This window comes from Bolinopsis microptera, chromosome 11, assembly GCF_026151205.1.
Source record: "Bolinopsis microptera isolate Bmic1 chromosome 11, MBARI_Bmic_1.0, whole genome shotgun sequence".
Lineage (NCBI taxonomy): Eukaryota > Metazoa > Ctenophora > Tentaculata > Lobata > Bolinopsidae > Bolinopsis > Bolinopsis microptera.
This window is the reverse complement of record NC_087082.1, coordinates 2,397,234-2,424,164: the sequence shown is the minus strand read 5'-3', so window position 1 is coordinate 2,424,164 and position 26,931 is coordinate 2,397,234. Positions and strand designations below refer to the sequence as shown.

The following is a 26,931-nucleotide window of genomic DNA, read 5'->3' as shown; positions in this document are numbered from 1 at the left end:
TGGGAAATCCTGATTGCCTGATCGATCTCGTGGGAAATCCTGATTGCTACGGAAAGGGCTGACAACCACAGTTATTTCCCTTCCTCAATTTTCCAGTTCACTTGCTCAGTGCTGTCAGTTGTTTTTTGTTTGCCCTGCTATATAAACTTCACTCCGTCATAATCCCCTACTCTCCTATCCAATGAACTGTTTCTGTTACAGCTGCCATTCTGTTGACTGGACCCTAACTTAGTCTTATCATTTTCACTTGATAACTTTATCCGTGTGCACTTTCTCGAAACTCAACTTATCTTTGTCAAGACTCAGCTAATCTCAGAACTAAATGTTGCCTTAACAGACTTACTTGTCACTGCACTGGGCCCTCCTTTAAATGCAAATATCATATGAGCAGCTGATCGATTTATTGCTTGAACTGTGCATCCTTTTTAAAATAAATAAGGTCAATTTTACTATCGTGAAACTTAGTCACTGAAGACAACGCAATCTGGCTGTGCCGGTTCCCCTCTGCCTAGATCACTTAGAATATCCATAGTTAGCAATACTTTTATCGTTTAATGCAGCGATATAGCCAGTTATCAATGCTACATAGTAGATTTTAGCCTGTTCCAATCATCCTTATATCGCGTTAATGGAATTTATGAAATTGCCTACCGTTCAAATCGCTCTCTGTTGTTAGCACCACACTGATTAACTACGATGTTCCAATTTTTTAGAATTATGTCCGACATAATTCTAATTTTTGCTGTTACAGCAGATAGTTATGGTGTAATGGCACGCAGGAATAAGTCATCCCTGTCCTCCAAAAAGCCCATGAAAAGGTATTTGGTAAGCTATGTCTTTTCCAATATCAAATCCAATGTATCACAATCTGTGGACTTTCTACTCAAAAACTAGATTGATTAATTGATAATTCATTGCTGATTGTTCACGCGCCCTGTATGGAAGTATATAAATGGTAATCCGCATACTCCAGGAAGAATTGAAGCAATCTCAAAAGAAAAGAAGGGAATCTGGATCCTTCGTCGGATCGTCAAAGAGCTTAGAGGGGAGCTCTACGCTTCACTGGCCATGCAAAGCAGGGAGAGTGACGGAGGCGGAGGCACTGCTGGCTGCTGGAACGGACATTAACAAGCTGGACAGAACGCAGTTTAACCCTTTCATGGACGCGATCAACTCAGGTAAATCATTCGACCGCCTTAACAATATGGGTTTATTGGTAATAGTAGCAAGAGGTTTTAGTCATGCGTTTGATTACAGCACAGTGTGAAACCCTGAAGCATACGTCGAGCTCTAAACTCTGTTTTGTCTAATAATCAATTATTTGAATATTGAAGGATTAAATTTGGTAACTTGATGATCACACAATTAACAGGACAGGTCGACTGTGCTAGATGGCTGCTGAGGCAAGACGGTTTAAAGCTTCAGACCGAGATATGGTCGTTTTGTAGGGAGAGGGTGCTAGAGTCATTGCTAACAGCTTAACAGAAGGTAAAATCCTGAACTTTTGTTCATTGATTAAAAATCACCATTCAGACATACAATCGTTCAGATGTAAAAATTATTTATTCACTATTTTGGATTACATTTAGTTACAGGACTAACATGCGACATCCGTCGTTGACCTTTGTCTTTAATTCAACAAGGTAGGGAGAGCGATCCATGGCTGTCCCGATAGACCCACTCAGACTCCTGCCGGAAGATACTCCTCCGGTTGATCCAGATGAGACAGTTCTAGCAGATGATCAGTTACAGACTGAAGAACATATCCCACAGATCAATGCGTCAACATCTGCAAATGAAGGTACTTCAATCTGCTCTTCTTGTATATGTCTTTGTGCCTGCGTCTGTGATTGTACTGAAGTGTACTCTGTGTGTTTGTGTCTGTGTCTGTCTTTGTATCGTGTGTGTGTCTCTGATTGTACTGCGTGTGTCTGTAATTGTAATGTAGTGCACTGAAGTGAACTATGTGTGTTTATGTGTGTGTGTCTGTGTGTGTCTGTGTGTGTCTGTGTGTACTGTGTCTGTCTGTGTGTCCGTCTGTGTCTGTGTGTGTCTGTGTTTATGCCTGTGTCTGTGTGTCTATGTCTGTATGTGTTTGTGGGTGTGTGTCTGCGTGTCCTTGTCTGTGCGTTACTGTGTCTGTCTGTGTGTCTGTCTGTGTGTCCGTCTGTGTCTGTGTTTATGCCTGTATGCCTGTATGTCTGTGTCTCTGTGTGTGTGTGTCTATGTCTGTATGTGTTTGTGGGTGTGTGTATCTGTGTGTGTGTGTGTGTGTGTGTGTGTGTGTGTGTGTGTGTGTGTGTGTGTGTGTGTGTGTGTGTGTGTGTGTGTGTGTGTGTGTGTGTGTGTGTGTGTGTGTGTGTGTGTGTGTGTGTGTGTGTGTGTGTGTGTGTGTGTGTGTGTGTGTGTGTGTGTGTGTGTGTGTGTGTGTGTGTGTGTGTGTGTGTGTGTGTGTGTGTGTGTGTGTGTGTGTGTGTGTGTGTGTGTGTGTGTGTGTGTTCTTTCATAGAAGTTGTTATTTCCAAGATACGAAGTTCGAAAAGCTAGCATTTAGTAATAGACGAATTTTGCAGCTGATATCAGAATCGACATGATGATGGTACTACACGAGATGCTCATGGAAAAGGTCTCCGTTTGCTTTCCTCCTCCCACGAGCAGTACAAAGTGTGGGTTCAACTTTAATCTGATAGAAGATATCGTATGCGGAACCCAAGCCCGGCCATGTCTGTACATAATAACGAAAGAAACCGGTAAGTTTCTAATCATGTAAATGTTCGGCCGAACGTTTGCATTCATTTTAGACTAGTGACGAAAATCAACAATCGTTTGCCAGTTTGGTTTGCAAAATCGACAAAAAATAGTCCATTCCCCATGGCCATGATATTAGAATTCTGCCCGTTGAAATCGGCCACTCTGATTTTTATCATTGAACTTCACATTGATGACATGTTCATTCTCTACAGGTTATGCTGCGAGGGCGTTTACCTCGATAGATGTTGAAAATGCCCACAGCATTATAAATCATTTGGACCGCCGAGGGGTCCAAAACTCCTCAATCGAAGAGCTTAGTAGACATGCCAGCAACCTACAGAGACTTCAAATTCTCAGGAAACCTCTCTAGGACGGTAATACATTAACTTGTTTAGTTAATAAATTTAATAAGTAGATTTTGAGTGATGATTACTGAATACAGATATCGAGCCTCGAGGTACCATAAAAAGGGTATATAAACTTATCACTTATGCTTATATGCTTATACTATCAATGAATATCAAATCGCCTTCTCTAGTTATCAAACCCAACATAAGTTAAATCTCTGCCTACAAGGACTATTTGATATTTACAACAGACCGAGTGAATGTCTCAATCTTTTCAGGAAGCTTTATACTCCGACATCCACAATTTACCACGCCCCTGAGATCGACAAAGGTCTTTCTGATAGATTGACTTCCAGCCAATTCGATCTATCGAAGCCGAGTGGGAAGAACAAAGAACTGAAACCCCATGGTCGCAACGATGCTCCTCGCGGACAAGGGAGAGTTAGGGCCATCGGTGGTCACAAGACTGGATAATATTTATTTTTTAAGCGTTGAGGTTGTCACGAAAGCGTACTGTAACGGGACTATCAGATTTGAGTGATTTGATTTTGTGATTTGCAGTTCACGTGATTTTATTGTGATTTTAGACTGTAAAAACTATAAAGGTTCAAGTTGAACTATCGTCGCCATGATTATGTATTTTGGAACTGTTCACGTTGAAATTGCTTCGTTAATCAGCAGTCTTCCTTGGTTACTTTCTACTGTGTAATGCAGCTACGATCAACGATACTTAGCTAGTACATTCATAGTAACACTAACTGCACTGAGAAGAGTAAAAAATTTGAGCTTTGACGGAATAACATTTCCTTGTTTTTAGATACGGTTACTACTCTAGTGAGGGGTTCATAGCTGATCATTAAGGTCTTACTCACAATAATTTGTGCTCTGATATTGGCCGTACTGACGGCTGTTGAAAAAGCCACTCCGTCAGATGCGCGCCGCAAGAGTCCACCCCTGTAGACCCCACTACGTACAAAATTTGAAATTTTCCCAAAAACTTCTGATTAAGCTAGTTTGTTTTCAATAACTTTTGCAATATTTACAGTAGACCCTTCAAATTTTCACCAAATGTTACTCCAGACATTTCTGCATGGTAACTGTGTCATAGAATTTTAATTTAGGGACCCAATTTTGTGCAACACTCCGGTATCTGACGACCGGTCGCAGACGTGGTTATTGTATTGTCAACTTCTATTGCACACTGAGCGAGCTATATTTTGAGTACAAAGATAAACTTTACACCAGGTGAAAGCTGAGACGTTTCTCTTTAAGATGATCACCTCACATTCTGTGTATCTGTGACATTGAGATAGTAACGAATCAAAACGTCAAGTTGAACAGGCTACAAAATACGCGCTGAATAAAAGTCCACCCCAGGAGTCCACCCCACGCGCGTAGGGTGGTTAATGTGGCTCTTGCTATGTGTTGGTTCAGCCGAATTAATTATTATGTAATCAAGTTTATTTTTCTCTTTTAGTTAGTTGTCATCCGGCCAAACATTAAGCAACTTTTATTGCAGTACCTTTTATCAATTAGTTTATCAAAATATGTCATTGTAATTTTGCATGGCTGAAATGTAACGTTTGATTTATATTATATATAATAATTAATTGAATTTTCAAATTAAAAAAAATACACAATATACATATAAAAACATAAGTAGTTAAATCCATATTATATATAATTCGATTGTTTATAGGGCTAATTACCAAAACTCAATTACATAGGTTCTAAGACCAGGTCACCTTGCAAAGGATGGACCCTGGAAATATCGAAGATGAAAATGGGCACTGGTGTCCACAGCATCGCAGTAAAAAATACCGACCCTCTCAGCTTGCCAAACTCAATCCAATTGAAAAGAGCCGTTATCTTTACGTGAGTAAAATCATTCATTTAACTCTCAGAGGAAAATAAGACTGCTGATGGTTGGCGTTTTAATTGGTTTATTGAGCATAACATTATTACATAACATGATTCATCAGTACGAGAAACCATCAAAAGAGATGGTAATAGCTAAGGAGGCAGCGTTAAAAAGAGTTAGGCTTGAAGTTCGACAACGTGATGCGTATGTGTTATTTAAAATTTAAATATTTTGCTTATTTCTGATAATTGTTATTTCTGCATGAACATAACCACTTAGATATTTTAGGTGTCCAAATGTAGTCGTCGTACTTTGTACTTTAAAATGTTCTTCTATAATTAGTCATCTGCACAGTAAACATACATAATATGTAAGCATTTAACATATAGACACGTGACAGTGGTTCTAGGGTTTATATTGGTCAATAGTCGAAGCTGAGTGTTAAAATCACTGGACTGAACAATTCTTTGTTTCTGTAGCGAAGCAGAGAACACGCGGATGAAGGAGGTCGAAAAGCAGCAGCAAGAGAAGCACAATGAACTTATAGGACAGCTCAAGTAAGATTCGCGATATGAATATTTATGTGATTATCGGTATGATTATCGGTATGATTATCGGTATTATTATCGGTATTATTATCGGTATGATTATCGGTATGATTATCGGTACTATTATCGGTATTATTATTGGTATGATTATCGGTATGATTATCGGTATGATTATCGGTATTATTATCGGTATTATTATCGGTATTATTATCGGTATGATTATCGGTATGATTATCGGTATTATTATCGGTATGATTATCGGTATTATTATCGGTACTATTATCGGTATTATTATCGGTATTATTATCGGTATGATTATCGGTATTATTATCGGTATGATTATCGGTATGATTATCGGTACTATTATCGGTATTATTATTGGTATGATTATCGGTATGATTATCGGTATGATTATCGGTATTATTATCGGTACTATTATCGGTATTAATATCGGTATTATTTTCGGTATTAATATCGGTATTATTATCGGTATGATTATCGGTATGATTATCGGTATGATTATCGGTATGATTATCGGTATTATTATCGGTATTATTATCGGTATTATTATCGGTATGATTATCGGTATTATTATCGGTATGATTATCGGTATTATTATCGGTATTAATATCGGTATTATTATCGGTATGATTATCGGTATTAATATCGGTATTATTATCGGTATGATTATCGGTATGATTATCGGTATTATTATCGGTATTATTATCGGTATTATTATCGGTATTATTATCGGTATGATTATCGGTATGATTATCGGTATGATTATCGGTATTGTTATTGGTATTATTATCGGTATTAATATCGGTATTATTATCGGTATTATTATCGGTATTATTATCGGTATTATTATCGGTATGATTATCGGTATGATTATCGGTATGATTATCGGTATGATTATCGGTATGATTATCGGTATTATTATCGGTATTATTATCGGTATTATTATCGGTATTATTATCGGTATTAATATCGGTATGATTATCGGTATGATTATCGGTATGATTATCGGTATGATTATCGGTATGATTATCGGTATGATTATCGGTATTATTATCGGTATTATTATCGGTATGATTATCGGTATTATTATCGGTATTATTATCGGTATTATTATCGGTATTATTATCGGTATTATTATCGGTATGATTATCGGTATGATTATCGGTATGATTATCGGTATGATTGACTTGATTACAGTTGGGAAAAACGCGAATTTTAAAAGGGTAGTATTAATCATTTGCGAATTATATAGCAAAAGGTATTCTTATGAAGTATAACGGCAATTATTTTCATAAATATTCTAACAAGTATTTACGTCACCTCGCTCCCCACCAGTAGTCAATTCTATTGAATCAAAATAACTGTAGTGTACCATTCTGCATTAAATAAGTAAGTACGTGATATCTCACTTTTAGGGCAGCTGAGGCAAGAAACAGAATACGACTCCTACGAATCAGATACAACAATGTCAGGGTAATAAACTAACAAATGTTTTCATTCTAGATCTTCTAGAAGCATCTGGAACTGTGTCTGCAACTCTGTATTGTTATACTGTGCAATGTGCATGTTAGTATGGATAGGTACATTACAGTTCCAGTTTACATTCATTAGAAAATTGTCATCACTGAGTCTATTCAGGAAAAAATAATATATTTTCTTGAAAGAATAATTCTCATGTGATGGCACTACTCATCAAAACATTTAGTTGCCCAGGCTATCATTCTCAGGAACTGAGAATTGTAAAGTTTAATTAATTCTCATGAGATGGAACTACTCAACAAAAAAGTTAGACTTACAGTTCTGAAGTTCTGACTCTGCCGAGCAACGAAATGTACCCCGTAAAAGTAGTGAAGGACCAGGGAAACAAAGATCAATTTTTGTATTATCTGTTCAAGATCGATTTTGGTGCTTGTTAGCATGCCACAGTTAACAAAATTGAAGCAAAAATCTTGCAGTGTCACTGAGTGTTTTAATTTAAAAGAAAATTTGTGATTTGTCGTGGGAAGAAAGTATTGAATGCACTTCCTTAGCAGACTCTGGCCTAATTGTAATTGTACCTTCAGCTTATGTTATTGATCGGTTGCAATGTACAATCATATGGATGTTTGGATAAACCAAAGTAAGATAAGTATCTAGATTCGGAAAAATGCTAGTTATATAATTTGAGTAACTAAAAAATCCTGATCCCGATCTTAGTCTTGGTCTCGGCACTTTTAACCAGTCCCAGCCCCAGTCCCGGCCAAAAAACGGTCCCGATTGATCCGTGAGTGCAGGTGGCATGAGGATAGTGGATCGACAAGGACGGATATGAGCTGGTGAATAATGCACTGTTATTGTTTTGTTACTCACTCAGGGGTCGTTCACAATTCACATGTTACCTAATCAAATTTTGGCCAATTTTTAATAGTCTGGTTATAGTTCGAGATTACTACACAACAATAATTGTAAACTGAAATTGTAACAAATCATCTATGCCGTGAGTGCATACTATTGTATAGCATGATTTGACGACCAATTCAATATGAATATGTTGTCTTTTCTTTCCAATCACCATTATCACACGATCTCTCATTCAGAACGGAGAGTTGGAACAGATGATAGCTTACCAGCCTACCTCTATCCGAGCAGTGCGACTGCAGGCACTCGTGCCACAGAAAAATAACTTCCTACTCAGCAAAACCGATAATATGTTGAAAAACGACGTGAGTGCCACTTCAATTAATTGATTAATTGATTAATTCAAGTTCAATTAGTGACTATCCCTATTGTGGGTCAGCAATTAAATTTTCGAAACCACTTCTATCATTTCTATTGATTAAATTTAAAATTCTGTAGAATGTAAGTTTCTTGATATTTTATGAACTTACTTACTAATGAATGCATGACTTATTATGAGATTCATTTATTCAACTTTTAATGTAAAGCAAGCATAACTTACTTGCCTGTAAAATTTTATCAGTGAAAAGTACTTTTCTCTGCCATAACTTTTACAGAACAGTTCAACGTGTTCACTTTACAAATCAATGAGCGCTTCATTTCAAGTTAAGTAATTTGAGATGCAATGAGCAGCACATCTTTACTCATTTTAGTCATGGCATTCTGTTACAACACATTCAACCATGATCCATGGGTTGATTTTGAAATGTTGTCGATAAGTTAATTGTAGATATTTTGGTCCAATATCTCGTTGTACAAAGTGTATGTTTAGACTGAAAATCGCAGGCTGATAAAACCTTTAGCAACTTTTAAATAGAGCTAAAATACTACTGTGATCAGAAAATACACACTGATGAAAAAATGTGTTATTCAGAAACCTGGATCGTGTTATTATCTTTATTTTTATTTTCAGAGACACAGAATTGAAGAGATTATCGATGATGAGGAAATGGCGACTACTAAACGTGACCTCACTTGTATCTAAGATCGTCGTTTAAAGGGAAAATGAATGTTGAAACTGTTGAACGTTGATAAGTCATAAGACTGTAAAATTTATATCGGTTAGAGATTCAAAACCCATTTATCAAAATAACCGATTATTTGAATATCGTATGAGTTAAAATCTATTAAACAAAGCATTGAGATTAATCGCCTATATATCGCCTAAAAATCTATACGTTTAAATGTTTTATTGTTTAAAAATCTTTGTGGCTGAACTATCGGATTTCATACATAATGTATTTGTTACAGTGGACAAATTTAGTTTTTACATAAAGAAGGTTGATCTTTAATCTGTTCATTGTATTTAATTGTCTTAATTAATTATCAGCCAAATATTTGTGACTGTCTCAATTTTCCAATTATCGTTTAATGTCTGTTACTGCAGCCGAAGCAAACCACGAACTTAGTATCTGATCGAAGGATAATTAGGGTTGGTATCCATGGAAAGTATGTGCTAACACCGGTCACAGTCTAAGTCCTACAATAATGTACGCCGCAAAGTTTGAATTATGTGCAAATATTGTATTGCTCTTATCCAGTGTGACCGGCGCGGTCGATCAGATTTTGAGCCGCGCGCACATGTACTGATCGATCGAGCCTGGCCTGATTAGAACAACCGTGAATCGATCACTGGCGCATGGCCGTGTAGACTGTAGTGTATGGTTAGGTCAACAAAAACCCTAGTAGGCACTAGGCAGAATTATTTCAAAACTAAGTCAACTCCTAGTGTCAAAACTGTCCAAAGAGGCACCCGTTAGTCATGAGCCTGCGAATTGTGACGGTCATTGAAAATATGTGTTAGAATTTTGAATAGCTTGGAGACTTTTTCAATATGCTTGTCATCATCATTAAAGTACAAGAGGTATAAAAGCTGTACATTACGTTGATACCAACTTAAACATTCAATTGCTGTCAAGTGTAATAACTGTTAATGACACTTTCCATATTTTTTAGTCTTTGTTCCGGTCATAATCAGTTTGGCATATTTTATATGGCATGATTCTGCAGTCATATGTCTAAAACAACTCCGAATTGTTACCTTTTTTTCACCAACATGTAGCCAACTAACAACTTGCAGTGTTAATAATGGCCAAAGTTGGCGACATATTTGTGTCAGTTATGAATGTTTATTGTTTAAATAACTCAGTTGGGTTTTTCACCTATCAATCCATAAATCGTAGGGACAGTATAGTAAGAAGAATTGGAGGAAGTCGCTCTGATCTAGTCATGGCGTTTGGACGACTATGTCTCCTGACAGTGCTTACTTTCGCAGTCTTTGGTAAGTTTCATAAAATGTTCGTTCTCCCTTGTGTATTTTGCACATTTATTTCAAGAATTAGGGAAGTCGGAACAGCCAAAAGGCCTGTCTTAATAAATTTCGAAGACATATGGAAGTTTAACAACTTAACCCTGAACATCTAACAGGCCATCAACCCCATACTCTAATAGCACGACTGCCATATTAAAACTTTACCCATTTTACAGGGGCCACATCAAAACAAGATCACAAGAAAGTTATCGTCGTGTGCAGAGAAGGAAAATGCAAAAACGCTCGGGATATTTCATCAATTAATCTAAACTCGGATAACGTGTACACACGAAACCAAGAAGGACAGATGCAACGCGCCAACACACTGAAGATCGTCTCCAAGAACTTCATCAAGAACTGCAAGTACCAGGCTGGAAAATACCACTGCGACACAACCGCAATAAAGGGTTCCACCTCGTGCAAGAAAACAAAGAAGGGGGTGGTATGTGTTCAGGGATCTGAGGACCACAACACAGTTAAGGTGAAGTGCTGGAAGGTATCAGGTGAGCGCGTGACTTGTTTACAAGACCGAGTGTGTGCTTACTCTCAGAAACTCAACCGCGCTCTGTGCTTCAACAAGGACCAGGTACAAGGAGACACTTGCGTGGGTCAGGGAGATGAGAGAGTTTGTTATCAGCTAGACGATCTGTCGCAGATAAAACACTCAGTTGTCTGTCAGACGAAGGATGTTGCCACCTGCAAACTCATCATCAGGGAGTTTTGTCTTAGAAACGGGAAATGTTACTCCAACCGGTCTGGAAAAGCGGAGCTGAATAAGCGTCGTGATAAACTATGTGCTCGTTTGGTGTTGACTCAAGCGATTGCAGCGAGAGTTGTAGTCCACTGTACGAAGCACCATGATGATGCAAGATGCAGGGTAAAATCCCAAGCAAACCTACTGGGTCGACAGGCCGAACAAGCTATCGAGGCTAAATGTTCAGTCCCAAAGAACCTTCACCAATGCAAAGTAACAGCGATGGGTGTTTCAAAGTGCCGAGTGGAGGTAGACACGTGCAACTCTCTAAAAGATCCCGCTGAACAGAGAAAATGCTTCCGGGAAATCTACGGCGAGTGTATCACGAAACTTCACTTCACCAAACACTTCTGCCAGGGTAAGAGTATGAACCCAGTGATATCCCAGTCTTGTTTAGCTGTAGAACGGGGAGAAATCAAATGTTACGTCATGTTCCAGCACTGCAAACGTGCCCAGACCAAGGAAGAGAAAGCCACCTGTGAAAAGGAGGTGGAGTTGAAATGTGCCTATCTCAGTATGCAGTATGTGGAGTGTTTCTATCACAAACATGGAGGTAAGGTTGAGGGTGGTCAGTCTCAGAAACCTGCTGTAGTTGGAGATGTAGGTATGTGTGGAGTGCTGAGCTCTGCTCGGTCGTATTGTCACCAGAGTCTGATGTCTTGCAATGAACTGGAGGGTGATGCCCGGAGTCTCTGTTTTGAAGATATCAGGATGCCTTGTACCACGGTTGTCAAGCTGTACCAACAAGGTAAGTACAACTGTGCTCAGAGCAAGCCGGAGAAGACCGAGACACTGAGCAGATCTGGACGAAAAAGTGGAAATAATGCGGTCTGTAAAACACTTCTTATCGGTACTGTGAGTTGCCTGGATCAGATCGAAAAGTGCCGAAGGGTGAAGGACAAGAAGGGAAAGGAGTATTGCTCCAAAAGGTCAGAGAGCTGTAAGGGAATTGTTAACCGATACAAGCAGAACCAGAAAAAGTGTTTCAGCTGATAAATTTAGAAAATACGAGTAACGGGGGGAAAACTGTTATCACTCAAGAGTTCTCAGTGTTCTAGAAAACGGACATTCGCTTATCCGAACCAGATTTACCATTGATCCTACTACAGTGACTAATTAATTGACAAAGTCCACCACGACGTTGTATGAATGTACACTGCTTGGAGACTTTTATGCTTTCTAGTTTTATCAAGGACATGACAGCGGCTGCCTATACCATAATGTTTGTTTGCCAATGTACTAACTAATTGGTGATTTTCGTTTAACTTTGATTGATTTCTAAACTGTTTAGTAAGTTTCTGAATCATCAGGGGTTCATTGTCAAAGCTGCGTTTTACTCAAGTATCCACTCGTTTTATAAGAATTTCTAAAAGAGTATTGAATTTGACAGCTGGTAAAATGTAGTACAGCTCCTATACGATGCAGCTAACATGGTAGCATGGACAAAAGTCTACTCATTTTTATTTCTAATAATCCTCGGTTATGGTAAGATTATATTATTTACCTATTTATCAGCAGTTATGCTGTTATAACTTATATCCGACCAATTTCGAAACTTAATTTAAAAAGAAACTATCAAAGCCGTAAACCGATTTAATCTTGAATGTAGATTTAAGTTAAATTTTAAGTTGTTATTCAGTTGGCCTCTGACCTGCACCAGCCTATCGAAGGAGGAGTATAATACATTCCTTCTTCGAGAAACCGAGGCGACTCAGACTTCAGTGGCTGACAAAAAGACTAGTCACAAAAACATTTCAGATCAGGTGACAGGATTACACAGCAAGGCTGTTCTGGTTTGCCAACATGGTATCTGTCGTGGAGTTCTTGTCCATGACATCTCAACAATCAACCTCAACTCTCAAGATCTCAAGATCTACGCCAGAGACAGATCAGGGCGACTCAGACGTGTTCCAAGCTTCAGGATTGTATCCAGACACCATGTTCAGCGTTGTACATTTGTGAAGCTAAGAGGAAGATATTTCTGTCGGATTACTCCTAAATGGAAGAAAAGAGAATGTTACTCGACGAGAGTTATAAAGACTTCTTGTTACCACGGTATCCCGTGCAAGAAGTACGCGGTCGTGAAAAGGAGGTGCCCTCTGAAAAGGAGAGTCAGATTGAAATGTCCAAACTCCAGGACATTCAACCGGTTGAAATACTATCGTTCCAAATGTATGAGGTTGGTGAACAGATGCAGATTTTCCAAATCAAACACGTGTAAGCGAGTCCGTCGCTCTTGTCGGAAGGTCTCCAACATCCTGAAGCACTGTTCTCGTTCCACCAAAACGGATGTCAAACACTACAAACCATGTGCCGCGAAGTATCACATTTGCAGGGGTCGGGGGTACAGTATAACAACTTGTCTAGCGCGCTATTCTACGTGCAGAAAATTACTAAAATGTTCTCAACTCTACACTCGCTGCGATAGAACGAGAAGCAGACTTCATTGCAGAATCAAACACAGACACTGTAAAAAACAAGCAACTGTGACTTATTTATTACCCAATAAAAGTTTGATTAGAAGGCAGAAACTCTGCAGAAGGTTGCACCGGAGGTGCTGCAGGCACTATGATCTGAGAACCTGTAAGAGGGTTAGTTTGAGATGCTGGAGAAGGGTCAGATCTAATTCAAAAGCTTACACCAGAGAAAATACGAGACTCACTCCTGCTAAGTGTAACAGACTGGAGAGAAACACCCTTAAATGTAGATTTGTTGTCTCCGACTGCAGTATAGGAAGCAACTGCAAAAGGTCGCTCGTGGTTCTCTGCAAAAGAGTCCTCAGGATAGCCAGGCTCTGTCACATGATTCAGAGGAAAAGGAAATGTCAGCACTTAATGCTGTATCAGAGTCGCTGTCTACAAGTTCTGGTTCTTTGTAGGAAGCCTGGTTATACCTGTAGTACAAGATACGTGAGCGTCTGTCAGAAACTAGTCCGAGTTGTTGATCAGTGCCAGAAATCCTCCTCATCATCGACTCCTATAAATAACCACACCATTTCAAATAGTCGGTTTATCAAAGTCTGTAGAAGGATGATGGTTTACCGTCAAAAGTGTGTCAAACTGATTCGGTTCTGTAAGTCCGATTATCACTCAAGCCGGAAAGTGTGCAGTGTGAGATATTTTATGGTCTGCAAGAAAGCTCTCCAAGTTATGGAATCCTGTACTGAAGGCAAAACCAAAACAAACGACCAGAACCGTTTCCGGCATCGACGAACACAATTTAGGAAAGTACAATTTTGCCAAAAAATGTTTCGTTATCGTGCTAAATGCATACAATTGAATCAATATTGTAAGCGAGGACAATATGACTTAAGAAAATTACGACTTTGCTCTAAAAGCCATTTGGCAACTTGCCAAAAAGTACTACGCCTCACTCGCAGAAACTACCATTGTGGGTTTCATCGCAAGCCACATCAGACACATAAAAAGGTAACATACCCAAAATGTGGTAATACAACACTGCGCTGCTCCAGCACTAGAAAATACTCTGCTCAGTGCAACGGAAGAATAAGGAGCTGTCTTGGTAAAGGTACTACTGATATAAAGCAGTGTCTGGGGGTTTATACTGGGATATGTGTCAAACTGATCAGGCATCAAAGACACTGTTGTAAGCGTTCGAAACATTTTCATGATCAGGGTAGGTTCTCTCATCGTAAACAACTACACCACCATTTACTCGAGAAGCATAGACATAAAAAACATAATGCAAAACCTAGTGATAAACCCAATGCCAAAACCAAAGACAACCCTAGTGATAGACCCAAAGCCAAAGCCAAAACCAAAGCCAAAACCAAAGCCAAAGCCAAAGCCAAAACCAAAACCAAAGCAAAAACCAAACCCAAACCCAAACCCAAACCCAATCCCGAAGACAAAGACAAACCCAAACCCAAACCCAAATCCAAAACCAAAGCCAAAGCCAAACCCAAACCCGAAGCCAAAGCCAAAGCCAAAGACATAGCCAAACCCAAAACCAAAGCCAAAACTAAACCTAAACCAAAAGCCGAAGCCAAAGCCAAAGCCGAAACCAAAACCAAAACCAAAACCAAAACCAAAACCAAAACCAAAACCAAAACCAAAACCAAAGCCAAATCCAAAGCCAAAGCCAAAGCCAAAGCCAAAGCCGAAGCCAAACCCAAACTCAAACCCGAAGCCAAAGCCAAAGCCAAAGTCAAAGCCAAAGCCAAAGCCAAAGCCAAAGCCAAAGCCAAAGCCAAAGACAAAGCCAAAACCAAAGCCAAATCCAAAGCCAAATCCAAACTCAAGCCCAAACTTAGAATTAAAATAGAACCCAAAGCCAAACCTAAGCTCAAATTTGAGCCAAAACCCAAACCCAAACCCAAACTCAACCCTAAGTTAAAATCCATAGGCATAACCAAACTCAAAGTTAAGCCAAACGTTAAAGTCAAAACCGAACCCAAACCCGAACCCAAACCAAAACCCAAACCGAAACCCAAAGCAAAAGGAAAAGGAAAACCCAACACCATATCTCAACCGAAAGTTGAACCTAAGCCTGAAACTCAACTGCCAAAAACAGCTTCAACTTCCAGCTCGAAGATAAAAGCAAAAACTAAACTTGTACCATCCGGGAGACACAAAAACGAAAAACCGTCAATATCATTTGGCGAAAAGTTGAGCCCTGCAACTCATCACAAACCTTCAATAAGATTAACCAGGGTAAAAAATTCGACTGGAGTAGTGGTCAAAATCACCCCAACAAACAAGGAACTCTTCATCCAATACCAGAAATGTACCAAGAATATCAGAGTGTCGTGTGAGGACAAAAAATGTCGGGACAGACAGATGGTTTTACAAAGTATTTGCTTCTTTAGGTTTTACTCCGGAATCATGTGTGTAAGAATAAAAAAATCTATAAAAGAGTGTGGAGGCAGTTCATCCTCAACGTGTCAACAACTCATATCATCTGAAGCAAAGCACTGTGAGAAAAAGGTAAAGCAAGTGAACAAGTCACCTTGCGGAAAAGCGCAGAAGGTATTCTCTGTTTGTTACCAAGCCCACATCAGAAAATGTCATCTCAGAAAGAAGTACGAATGTCACATAAGAGCAGTGCGAAGATGTAAGATCGAGCACAAAGGTGATTTAGTTCAGTGCAGGAGTTGGGCACAGAATGAAAGGAGGAAACGGTGTGCAACTTTGGAGAGGAGTGTTAGGTTTTGCAGCCACATTAGCTGTCACAGACGCAACAACTCATATTGTCAGTTAAAGGAACTGAAATGCAAATATACTGTAAAACTCCACCAGTTTTCGTGCACTAAAAGAGTGTCAATTAAAGCTAAACAAAGGAAGAAGCGGAGATTGAGGATGGAAACCAATTGGGAAGTCTCAAAAGGAAAGCAGGAAAAGAGTCAGAAAAATGGAATTATGATAGTGCAGAAACGAAAACAAGAAAAAATATTAACGCTGAAAACTCGTCCACCAGTCTTAAACGAAAAAGAGGCACCGAAAAGAGAACATAAACAACATCGTAAAGAAAATCTAGCAAATACACAGAAAAATAATCATAAGAAAGAGGAAAGACAAGGACATACACTCAAGCTGGCCAACCCGAAAATCCAACCTGAGAAGAAGTATGAGAAACCACAAAAATTACAAAAAAAGGATGAGAGAAAACAGAAATCCAAGTTGCCAACTAATCTTACAGTCATTGCAGAAATTCCCGGGGGAAAACGTACACGAGAGCGGAAGAAGCAACAGAAAAAGAAACGGGAAAGGAAACAAAATAACGGACAGAAAATGAAAGGAACTTCAAAAGATCAAATGCTTTCAACTCGCTCCGATTCTTTGAAGGATGATAGGAATAATGAAATAATAAAACTAAATGAACATTCGAATTCGAAAACAAAGAAAAAGATGCAGGATGTTTATATGAAAGATAAACAGGAAGTCATAACAGAAATTGAAGGCAGTAAGAGACAGAAAAAGGAGCGGCAAATGCAGCTGCTGAAAAACATCAAAGTTACAAATGATGGGCAGATTGTGTCACCAGAGAAGCTGTCAAAGACAAAAGAAAAGACGAAAGAAAAGAGAAAAGGTCTTGACGAGGAGAAATACTTAAAACAGAATGGGGACAGCCACGGTAAAATAAAAGATCCCGAAGAAGATCAGATAAGCCTGCAGGCAGAAAAATCCAACAATTTAATTTCAGTTCATTCAGCCGCTGGACCAGTAACTAAACCTCGCACTAAAAGTGGAACTAAACGTAAACTAGAAATAGATGATGTAGGAAGAAACTTGACAATTTCTAAAGGTAACTCAGACTTTAACGAAGCTTCAGAGGATGAGATTATTGACGGAAGAGGCACTCAAAGGGGACAGAAAATTGTGAGGAGTAAAAAGCGGAAGAAAAAGAGACCAACTCCATTTACAGCATCGGGGTTTGTTTGATTAAAAATTAAAATTATTCAATAATCGTTTAAAACAGTAACATTGCCACTATTTGAAATTCCCAAATCAAAACTCCAAATAGAATACATTGAATTCGATGCAATTTGAGGATTGGTCATTCTTGTGTTTTGTCCGCTAGCAAGTTGTATATTTATTTTAATTCCCCTTGTCTCATTATGAGAAAGAAGACAATTACAGTCAATTTTATTTTATTAGATCTCTTTTTAAATATTTACAATTTATTATTTATGTCAAATATGATTTTTCAAAAGAGTTACAATACAAATTTATAATAATCTTTCAGATTCTTTAGTGGACTGTTTGCAAAGCTCATGGGGAAGAAAGGGAAGACATCCTGAAGAGGATATGTTTGGAATGTAATACTAATACTAATCGTTGAATAATGAATTGTATGTGTAGCATTTTTACATATTATAGTTATACAAAGTAATGCTCAAAAAAATTTTCCATTTGATTGAGTTGATGTTCGAAGTGAAGGCGAACTTTTGTTTTATTTTTATGCTTATATTTCTTGTTTCAACACGGATTATTGATAAACAGAGGTTACAATTACATTAGGGTGCGGAACCACATAATTTCTTGTCTACTTTTTAAATTTGAATGTGTTATTTAGAATTTAAAATCAGAAACCTCTGTTGATAAACAACCGAATTTATTATTGTTGAAATTTAAAAAGCAAGTAGCAATAGTTAATGGTTAAGATTTATTTCGCAATAGTATTACGACCAGCAGCTTGACCCCACCTTAAATCCAAACCATTGTCATGACCATTTAAATATATAAAAGATGGTAGCACGCGGAGAGTTTGATAACAATAACTGTATGCGCAGGTGTGGGTCTCCTATTGTCATCACTGATCGTTTGTTCATTAGTCATTACCACGGAGACGCTTCAATACTTCGAATTATCGGAGAGCCAAAGAAGATAATCATTGAAAAAAAATCTATTTCCATTGGAAAACGCTTTAAAAACATCGATTCTGCAACTTTTTTTCTTATCGATAATGTTCAGTACCGGACGTCTGGTCCTGCCATAACAAATGGCGCATGTTTACTATTTCTATTTTGGACGACAGATCACGTTTGGAACCTTTATATCCAGGACAGATAGTCCGTAAATGGACAATTACCGGTGTCACGTGGGATGAACTATGACATAAAGGGCTCGTTTTGAAGGCCGATAAAAGCACGGTTGAATAAATTACATCGATTATCATCCAACAGAACTTCACTTTTCGATCTTTGCACGTGCGACACACCCATTCTAGTTCTACTTATTTAGTCATTCATAACTCATTTATTTACTGTTCCGTTTTTAGAGGTCCGTGTGAATTATAGTTAAAGTTCTAACATTCCGAATCATTCATTTTCATCGTAAACTTTTTTAAGAGGCTGGACCACAAAAGGATAGCACGAACTCGAAGATGATTTGCCTACCTCTGGGGTGTGGCAACCCTCCAGGAGGAGGATGCCGGGGGAATCTTTATCTATGTGAAGATGATGGAGGTGAAGTGGCAAGTGGAATGAAGGGGAATTAGTGAATGCCCGAATGCCAAAAGGATGATAACCAGTCTGCCGCTTAACCAGTGATAATGAGATAAACAGCACGAGAATATACATTAGGTCACTCCGGGTTGGTCCAGTTCCTTGGGCACAACAACCGGTGCTTATTGCGAGTTGCGAAGTTGACAATAGTAGTAATTAAGTAATATGCTGGTTGTTAATGATGTCGTTGATGGAGAGGTAATAACTATCCTGAAAGTATTGCCCTCGCAGTTGTGCAATAGCTGGACATACCTTACTCGGGAATATTATAGCGGGTTAATTTATGACTGGGAAAATTAATGACCGGGAAAGATATGGCGGAATTTTCCAAAACCCACCAAGCATCAAAATGTATTACTATTAGTACATATAACCTTAATGAGGTCTGATCGTCATCTTCGTACAGCGGTCGATGTCTGTGTGAAGGTAAAATGGTGATCTCCTCTGGATCAGGCAGAGGTCGAGTGTTATCGGGATTATTTCTGTAGTAGTGGAACAGCAATACTAAGGTAATGGGACTACTGCGGACCCTCTACCGGCCAAACCTTGTTAACAAAGCCGCAGTCAAGGTTCGGTGAACGGTAGTTAAAAGCGCTTAAGGGACATAAGTCAAATTGGTAGAGCAACATCATGTAGTTGCTCTACCAATTTGACTTATGTCCCTTAAGCGCTTTTAACTACCGTTCACCGAACCTTGACTGCGGCTTTGTTAACAAGATTTGGCCGGTAGAGGGTCCGCAGTAGTCCCATTACCTTAGTATTGCTGTTCCACTACTACAGATTAGTTAACCTTACTCGGGAACATTATAGCGGGTTAATTTAAGGGATGATGATTAATCACTTTACACTCGACTGTCACGTGACTTTTTCAACCCGTTCTCTAGCTGGTTCTGAACGACTTTTCGAAACCCTAACCCTCTAATATGATCCCAACCCTAACCCTAACCCAATCCTTAACAAAAACATATGCTGAAACCCTAACCCTAACGATAAATTAGACTAACTTCCTTATACGGTCATATCACGTGATCGAGACAGTTTTTCGCCAATATCTCTTCAGGTGAGCATTTTAACCCTATGTCATGGGGGGTGATTCGGAATCAGCGTCCGAAAATACATCGTTTGAAGTTGGTTACAACCGTCGGGGGCCCTTTTAGAACAATCTCTGTAGAGTGATTTAGCACGCTCGTAATTTAAGACTGGGAAAATTAATGACCGGGAAAAATATGGCGGAATTTTCCAAAACCCACCACTTTATCCCAGTCATAATATTCCCGAGTAAGATAACTTAGATTTTGTTTCGATATACTTTGTCATAGCTGATCATCAAAAATGGCGTCTATATAATTTGTAATTCATTAGACATAGAAATGTAGGAAACTTTAGTTCGGAGTGATCGGACCGCAATGGACGTCTGCACTAGACAGTATGGCAGATGACAAACAATGCAGCTCAGGTGTTACTATCCATGTTCTGCCAATGTTCTGAATTAGTTAATGGTTTACAAAACAGAGCATAAACAATGGTGATAGTCCCATGTGGGATAGGTTAATGTAGATCTGACACGTTTTGTTGTTTATTTTCTTCTTTAATAAGTTTAATAAAAGTTGTGACTGTTTATCAAGGGTTCGTGTCGAATACCTTTCTTTAGCAGCTCTAAAATTTCAAAACCTTTAGCTTAAAGTATATGTGAGGCGAGAAATATCATAACAGTTTGAGTAAAATTCGGACAACTATCTGCTCACTCGGGTTAAAAACTGTGTTTATCAGCACACCCAGTTTCTACACTGAAAGTAATTATTTAAAGTAATTCTCATCATCACATTTAACGTGGACTGGTGATCACTGACGAGTGATTGCTAGGGGGTCTTGGCACATTAAACCGGTACAGGTGTTAAACCCCCGAAACCGGTGTGCCAAGTCATCTGCTGATGATGTTCACATAACATTATTTCCTCTCTCCTTTATTCCTTCCGTCTTTTCTTATACTTACAGTTCAGTTGCTTTATTTCACCAGGTCTACATAAGGATCAATTATTCTATGGTGGGGTTTCACTTCTGGTATTGGCTTCATTCCCGTTCCTTTTCCTTATTCTTTATACTTATTTTTTGTATAGTTTAATGAGATCTCAATGCGGTCAGATGGAGTTGAATAAAGAAGTAGGTCCCGGTGGCCGGTGCTTTTATCATGATCTGTGATCAATCACGTCATCAAAACACGTGTCTACAAATTCTCCGCTGGGAGAGCCGTATCTATAATTGTAGTGCAATAGAATTTATTGTGAAGGGCTAGGCTTACATCCTACTATCAGCCTTTCAGAGTTTAAAGTGATAATCAAACTTGTACTTCACTGATAATTCATATTCGTTGTTACTATTCTGTAAGGGAGTTTGTGTCGACGTTGGAATTTTTGCGATGTTAAACTTTCAGCCAAATTCTTTGTCTCGGTCTCAGTAGACCTGTCGTCATTGTCACCATCGCACCATTGGCGACAAGTGTCACGATAGCAACATTCCTGCTTCAACCATGAACCACCTATATTTTTTATAATACCGAATGGTCCGTACCCAACGAGTACATCTTCAATGGAGTCATACTCATATATATATAATAGTAAACCGCCAAAAGGGAGTATACTTATAGGACACTGCAACGCCACAGTGTCATCGTATTTCCATGCCTTAACGTCTCTGTATTCGCAACAAATAATAAAACAACCGAAGTTCATACTACTGACGTTCATTTTGAATGGCGTCAATGCCATAATTGATTGGCCAGAATGGCAATATCGTACGTATGATTGACCACCTGCTTAACAACTTAACGTCCACATGACACATGAAATTGTTGACTGCTGGGCTGCACTCCACTAATAATATGTAGTTAACCACTAGGCCACGAGCGCCAATGAGGGGCCATGTCCTAGGTTTAGACCCATATATAAATCCTCTAATTTAATTCAGTAACAAATTTAAGGGTTGGCTGTTGGCAGCTGCCACTCTGACGAAATTCACATTCTCATTAAATATTTTCCTGTCTTTCTTCGTCATTTTTTACTTCAAGTTAATGATCATGATCTTCTTTCCACTAGATTCGGTCGTTGATTTTTCAGTTCCACTGATAGTAATTAACAATATTTCTGTAATTGTAATGTTGTGTTCGCAGTTCGCATCTCTGCACTCTGGCTGTGTTTTTTCCCCTTCCAAATCCAATTCTATGATTCCTATATTACATTAAATAGACATTGACAATGTGACAACTATTTAAAAAGTACGATGTTGGGCCGAGCACTTGTCAGCTTGTTATTTCTGCAACTCTCACTCACATATGGATGGGACGAAGATAGAAAAGCGCCAGGTATTTTACAAATTAGTGTTAGGAATTAGGATCCAGTTTTCAAATATTAATAATGAAAAATAAATAAAAAACATTTTTGAATAAAATAATTCATTTTTATCCAGTTCAACTGAGTATAAAAACTTTAATTTAGAATTCCAATTTATAAGCGCATTTGCATTTAAAATGTAGTATTGACTGTGATCATATTTGCAGGACCAACAGACTGCACTGGCAATCAGAACCATACTTTTTGCGGAGTTACGTTTCACTGCAAGTGCATCTGGAAAATGCCTACTTTAATGGAGGCAAAGAAGGGCTGCGGAGTTGTTGTAAATGTTACTCAGCCGACTGATGGTAATGAAATAAGATAAGATTACTAATCATAACATACTAATATACATACTAATCCCATACTAATCCTAATATGTTATTGCCATGACCGGTTTTCTCGAACCGTTTTACGTATAACTATAATAATGTATAAACCTGCAAGAAAAATTAAATATCATTACTATTACTATTAGATGAACCTGATCACGAGGTTGAGGTGAAACCTGACGACGAATTGGATGAACTTGTTGAGGTGTATCCAATTTTGTTCCCGCCAAGAAGGAGTAACTCACTCAAGTTGATGAATTCGGTGGAAGATAACCGTGAGGATGATTTATGGGATGAAATTGGTGAGGACGAGAACGAAGGAGATGACATGGAGGATGATGAAGATGACAGACCCGGTAAGCTGCTTATTGAAAGTCAACTGCACTATATTAATATACTTGAGTATTAGTATTACATTTTTTTGGGATTTAAATAGTTTATCCGTCGGGGCCCTCAAAAAGATGCGTATCCATTTATTTACATTCAATAAAGTTACTTAACATTCCCGAAACCTAGATACCGAAGGGTGTGGGGTAGGTCGTCATATAACTCGAAATAACGAAACATTTAAAATGGAATCTCTGAGGCCAGCTACAATAAAGAACAAAAGATTTTACCTGCCAGGACAAATAAAGACCATCTTGGAGATCGTTCATCAGACAAGTAGGTTTAACGTTAATATTAATATGATGAAGCTATTTTAATGAAGAGAGTTGTCATAAAATAAAATATGAAATCATTTTTATCGACTCATCGAAGTTTATTCAAAATTTAGTTTAGAAATAGCCAAATTTAGAGCATCTCTTTTATCCACAATTTCCCACATTTAAGAAGCATCTTGTTTCAGCTGGAGGGAAGTGCCGCATCAAACAAAGATCAAGAAAGAACAAGCCGAAGAAATGCAAAAAAAAGAACCTAAAAGAATATGAAAACTTGAGCTTAAAAGAGTTTGAGGAGCAGGAACACATTCCCTATGTGTTTAGAGTAGGACTCGGTAAAAGCGGCATGAAGGAGGCGGCTAAACTTACTAAAGATGCTGTTAATCAGGTCTACCTTGATAAATACAATTGTCCGGAGGAGGATCTACCTTGCTTCCTCGCTCCACAGGTAAACTAATTGTGAGGTATCAGCCGGAATGTAAATAAATGATGCCAGATGATGAATATATCTGTTCGAAGTGTTTCTGTTTACTCAGCTCAGACAAATAACTGCCATATTTTTTTTATCTAAAACTTTTCAAACAATACATAATTATACAGAATTGAATGCATCTAAATAAACCCAGTTATAAAAGGAAAAAACCGATATAGCCCTAATTTTCACTATCCCAGAATATCGAAACCCAAATTATGTATTGAGAGAGGGGTAACCAAAACACGGTAGTGTGCAGTAAATACCACACCCGCAATAACATTGGGCCCTAGCAACAATTAATTAATTCAATGAATCAAAACATATAATATTGTACTTATAGAAAATATAAAACTCTCAAGGCTCCTTCTCCGAGCTAATGACTCTAAAGTTCCTGATTACGTGAACTTTGTCCGGCTCTGCTGTCCTTTTATTGAGTAGCTGGACGACAACTTTCTTGTAGGCTATTCTGTCTGCAGCTGATCTATCAGGAGTTATGTAAACAGAAGTAAACCCGTCTACATGTCTTAATAACTTAGTCTTGCTCAAGATGGTACGAGCTTGATCTGAGCTTGACAAAGTGAATTTAACTGGTCTGACTCGTACACTTGTGTCCTTTCCAACTCTATTACATCTCAAAATTTTTGGTTTTTCGTTGAGATGGTCCAACAAAATACCAGATACCTTAGCATCCAGGTTCTCCTCAGTCTCTGGAATCCCAAAGATAATCAGACTTTTACTTCGATCTTCTTCTAGGGCAACCCTTTTCACTGCAGCTTGGATTTTCTTCGGTGCAAAGGCGTTTTTGCACGTGTTTTTCAACAGAGACGAAAAGGTCTTAATCTCTTTCTGAGCTGCACTTTTCACAGTTCCAATCTCGTCATCCTTCTTCAAAGCTAACTTCTCCTGCAGATCACTGATTTTTGTCATATCTTCTTCTTGTTTAGAGAGTAACTTCTCTTGCAGTTCTATGATCTTATTCGCATCTTCTATTTTTTCTTTCCTGAACACCCTGTTGTCGGTAGCTGTTTCTGTGGCAGATTGTAACAATGGACCACAATAATCGTTCAGCAAACAGCACACTGTCTCTAGCCATTCTGATAACCTCTCTCTAGGCACACTTCTCTGGTTCAGTTTGTCAAATTGCACATCATCGTTGTGTTCGGCACCGATTTTACTTCTAATCTCCTTTAAAATACTGTTAGTTGCCATGTGTATCTGATTCACATACTCCGTAAGGAACTGGCCATTCATAACCATAGCATCATCTAGCATATCCAAGTGTTCATTCTGTAGCGGCAAAGGCATCGTACACGTTGTACAGAAAATGTACAAACAATGTATACAAATCTACAAAGCCAGAGAGATAATTCAACGCGCACACAAAACTGCTGATAAGAGAGCTACAATTTAGCAACGAATGTAAAAGTGTAATATCGGACCAATATAATCATTTATTATATTTATATACCATGTCTACGAAAAGCGTGCCTTTATTTTACTCTATAAATTAAAACCTATCATATTTATAAGAAATGAAACTTGTGCCAACGAAACATGTCTTAAAACATAACAAAGAGTCTTTTCAGGAGAAAGAAATTCTCTGCACCCTTTAGTGAATGACGAGTTAGTTGGAAATGTGACAAGGTTGGCAATGGACTGAGAGTGGACACTAACATCAAGTGAACAATTACGAGTAATGATTTTAGTAACTTGACTTAAGACCTTTTAAATTTAAGTTAAGACATTTTAAAATCTGTTATTCTATTACATGTATAATATTTTTGCATTCACCGTAAGATGTGGTTGTTTCGAATATTTATTCTAAGAAGACTTTAAAAGTTTAATAAAATGGTTCTTTTATCAACCGATCACAATTAACTCCTTACTGATTACTGAATATCTCTGGGGCCCCTTTGATTTTCTTACTTCCCATGCTAATTTTCCAGCAGAGATGTACACCAGAATGTGATATCTTACAATTTGGCCATCCTTTTTTAATGAGAATTTGGGGACTTCTGGACCTTTTGTTTTGCTGGCCCTACGTTTTTTGTTCAAGACCAAACTGGAAAACTCTGGGCCGATAACGGTCTAGTCACTACAGCAGTACTAAGGTCTAAGATTAATATCTTTACGAGACATCAGCTCATCGGCAGGTCGGCTGACAAAGCACTGATTAAATCTGATGTTGATAAGTTATCAGATCGGAAAGTCGATATGGTCATAATTTTATTTAACTCTTGTCAGTGTCACGCCACTTATTTTGCAAAGAGGTTATATGAGGCGCTGCTTTGCGATTATTAAAACAAAGAACAATTAAAACAAAATTTGTTAATTTAAAGTCTAGAACCAATTACAAGGAGGGATCATTGCAGTTAATGTTATAGTACAAGAATTCAGTCTCCGTATAAACTCGTATAAAACACACGCACATTCGAATTTTAATTACCAATTGAGTCATGGCTATTGTTCTTAAAACCTACATTCTTCGCTTTAACCAACTAAAAGAGTCACTATCAGTGTTGGCTGACCTGTTATAAGGTTTCACGTTGCTTACAAAAGTCAATTTAAATAACGTATCAAAGATGAAATTAGCTAGGGATCTGAGACGTATTCTAGTTGCTTTTTTTGTTAACACTCAGATGAGTGTTGAAAATATCAAATTGTCGGAAAAATATCGAAATTATCAATTTTTTGACAAAATATGGAATTTTTAAGATCTACGCCCGAATGGTTTGCTTTTGCACTTTTAAGTCGAAATTTTAACGATCAGGACATGATCAGGGTGTTTTTATTCTCGAGTATTTGTAGTTTTTTTGACCATCAAAACATGGCTCGGTAAAAATGCCAATTATGTACAAAATTATGAGTCAGGTCGAAAATTGTCTTTAAATGTAAAAAAGAATGTAAAATGTCTGCATGTAGAATGCCGAGGATCCCCTTAACTAATTAACTTATCCGTTAACTCCTATAACTATGAGCAAGTGGTGGAGCTCATTAAAAAGAGGTCAAGACAACGTTTTTCGGAACGACTTTCAGTGCTCTAAATTAATAGTATCCATGTCAAATAAAAGAATAAAATTATGC

The 26,931-nt window shown here is 38.2% G+C and overlaps 5 protein-coding genes across 6 annotated transcripts; 4 read left to right on the top strand and 1 right to left on the bottom strand.

Moving 5' to 3' along the window:
* Positions 1-747: 747 nt before the first annotated feature.
* On the top strand, positions 748-3,772 carry LOC134823128 (uncharacterized). 2 transcript variants are annotated; one of them, XM_063834474.1, is made up of 6 exons: positions 972-1,178; positions 1,373-1,488; positions 1,644-1,801; positions 2,574-2,750; positions 2,964-3,125; positions 3,377-3,772. In XM_063834474.1, exons 3-5 carry the CDS (start codon positions 1,660-1,662, stop codon positions 3,119-3,121), a joined length of 477 nt encoding a protein of 158 aa, XP_063690544.1. In that variant the 5' UTR covers positions 972-1,178; positions 1,373-1,488; positions 1,644-1,659; the 3' UTR covers positions 3,122-3,125; positions 3,377-3,772. The 2 variants fall into 2 exon arrangements, with proteins under 2 accessions (XP_063690545.1, XP_063690544.1); XM_063834475.1 differs by adding an exon at positions 748-818 and having other exon boundaries at positions 974-1,801.
* A 1,048-nt stretch (positions 3,773-4,820) lies between these two features.
* Positions 4,821-9,301, top strand: LOC134823346 (uncharacterized). The gene is made up of 6 exons (XM_063834772.1): positions 4,821-4,973; positions 5,081-5,163; positions 5,439-5,516; positions 6,944-7,001; positions 8,105-8,230; positions 8,878-9,301. The coding sequence occupies exons 1-6, from the start codon at positions 4,854-4,856 to the stop codon at positions 8,947-8,949; spliced, it is 537 nt and encodes a 178-aa protein (XP_063690842.1). The 5' UTR covers positions 4,821-4,853; the 3' UTR covers positions 8,950-9,301.
* On the bottom strand, positions 5,539-6,903 carry LOC134823062 (GATA zinc finger domain-containing protein 14-like). Its single transcript, XM_063834412.1, has 3 exons — positions 6,849-6,903; positions 5,869-6,714; positions 5,539-5,627 (listed from the first exon to the last, which is right to left on the bottom strand). Exons 1-3 carry the CDS (start codon positions 6,901-6,903, stop codon positions 5,539-5,541), a joined length of 990 nt encoding a protein of 329 aa, XP_063690482.1.
* A 561-nt stretch (positions 9,302-9,862) lies between the features above and the next one.
* Positions 9,863-12,474, top strand: LOC134823345 (uncharacterized). Its single transcript, XM_063834771.1, has 2 exons — positions 9,863-10,245; positions 10,452-12,474. The coding sequence occupies exons 1-2, from the start codon at positions 10,053-10,055 to the stop codon at positions 12,020-12,022; spliced, it is 1,764 nt and encodes a 587-aa protein (XP_063690841.1). The 5' UTR covers positions 9,863-10,052; the 3' UTR covers positions 12,023-12,474.
* A 9,797-nt stretch (positions 12,475-22,271) lies between these two features.
* LOC134823770 (uncharacterized) lies at positions 22,272-25,521 on the top strand. The gene is made up of 6 exons (XM_063835325.1): positions 22,272-22,353; positions 22,549-22,689; positions 22,860-23,069; positions 23,230-23,376; positions 23,561-23,820; positions 25,434-25,521. The coding sequence occupies exons 1-6, from the start codon at positions 22,272-22,274 to the stop codon at positions 25,458-25,460; spliced, it is 867 nt and encodes a 288-aa protein (XP_063691395.1). The 3' UTR covers positions 25,461-25,521.
* The last annotated feature ends 1,410 nt before the right edge of the window (positions 25,522-26,931 follow it).

Coding starts and splice junctions, on each gene's coding strand:
- LOC134823128 (XM_063834475.1), top strand. CDS start 1,660: ATGGCTGTCCCGATAGACCCACTCAGACTCCTGCCGGAAGATACTCCT. Junction 1,802..2,573: donor GTCAACATCTGCAAATGAAG/GTACTTCAATCT, acceptor CGAATTTTGCAG/CTGATATCAGAATCGACATG. Junction 2,751..2,963: donor CATAATAACGAAAGAAACCG/GTAAGTTTCTAA, acceptor CATTCTCTACAG/GTTATGCTGCGAGGGCGTTT.
- LOC134823345 (XM_063834771.1), top strand. CDS start 10,053: ATGGCCAAAGTTGGCGACATATTTGTGTCAGTTATGAATGTTTATTGT. Junction 10,246..10,451: donor GCTTACTTTCGCAGTCTTTG/GTAAGTTTCATA, acceptor CCCATTTTACAG/GGGCCACATCAAAACAAGAT.
- LOC134823770 (XM_063835325.1), top strand. CDS start 22,272: ATGTTGGGCCGAGCACTTGTCAGCTTGTTATTTCTGCAACTCTCACTC. Junction 22,354..22,548: donor CGAAGATAGAAAAGCGCCAG/GTATTTTACAAA, acceptor TCATATTTGCAG/GACCAACAGACTGCACTGGC. Junction 23,377..23,560: donor GGAGATCGTTCATCAGACAA/GTAGGTTTAACG, acceptor ATCTTGTTTCAG/CTGGAGGGAAGTGCCGCATC.
- LOC134823062 (XM_063834412.1), bottom strand. CDS start 6,903: ATGGTACACTACAGTTATTTTGATTCAATAGAATTGACTACTGGTGGG. Junction 6,715..6,848: donor GACTACTGGTGGGGAGCGAG/GTGACGTAAATA, acceptor ACTGTAATCAAG/TCAATCATACCGATAATCAT. Junction 5,628..5,868: donor CAATAATAATACCGATAATA/GTACCGATAATC, acceptor TACCGATAATAG/TACCGATAATCATACCGATA.
- LOC134823346 (XM_063834772.1), top strand. CDS start 4,854: ATGGACCCTGGAAATATCGAAGATGAAAATGGGCACTGGTGTCCACAG. Junction 5,517..6,943: donor GAACTTATAGGACAGCTCAA/GTAAGATTCGCG, acceptor TCTCACTTTTAG/GGCAGCTGAGGCAAGAAACA. Junction 8,231..8,877: donor ATAATATGTTGAAAAACGAC/GTGAGTGCCACT, acceptor TTTTATTTTCAG/AGACACAGAATTGAAGAGAT.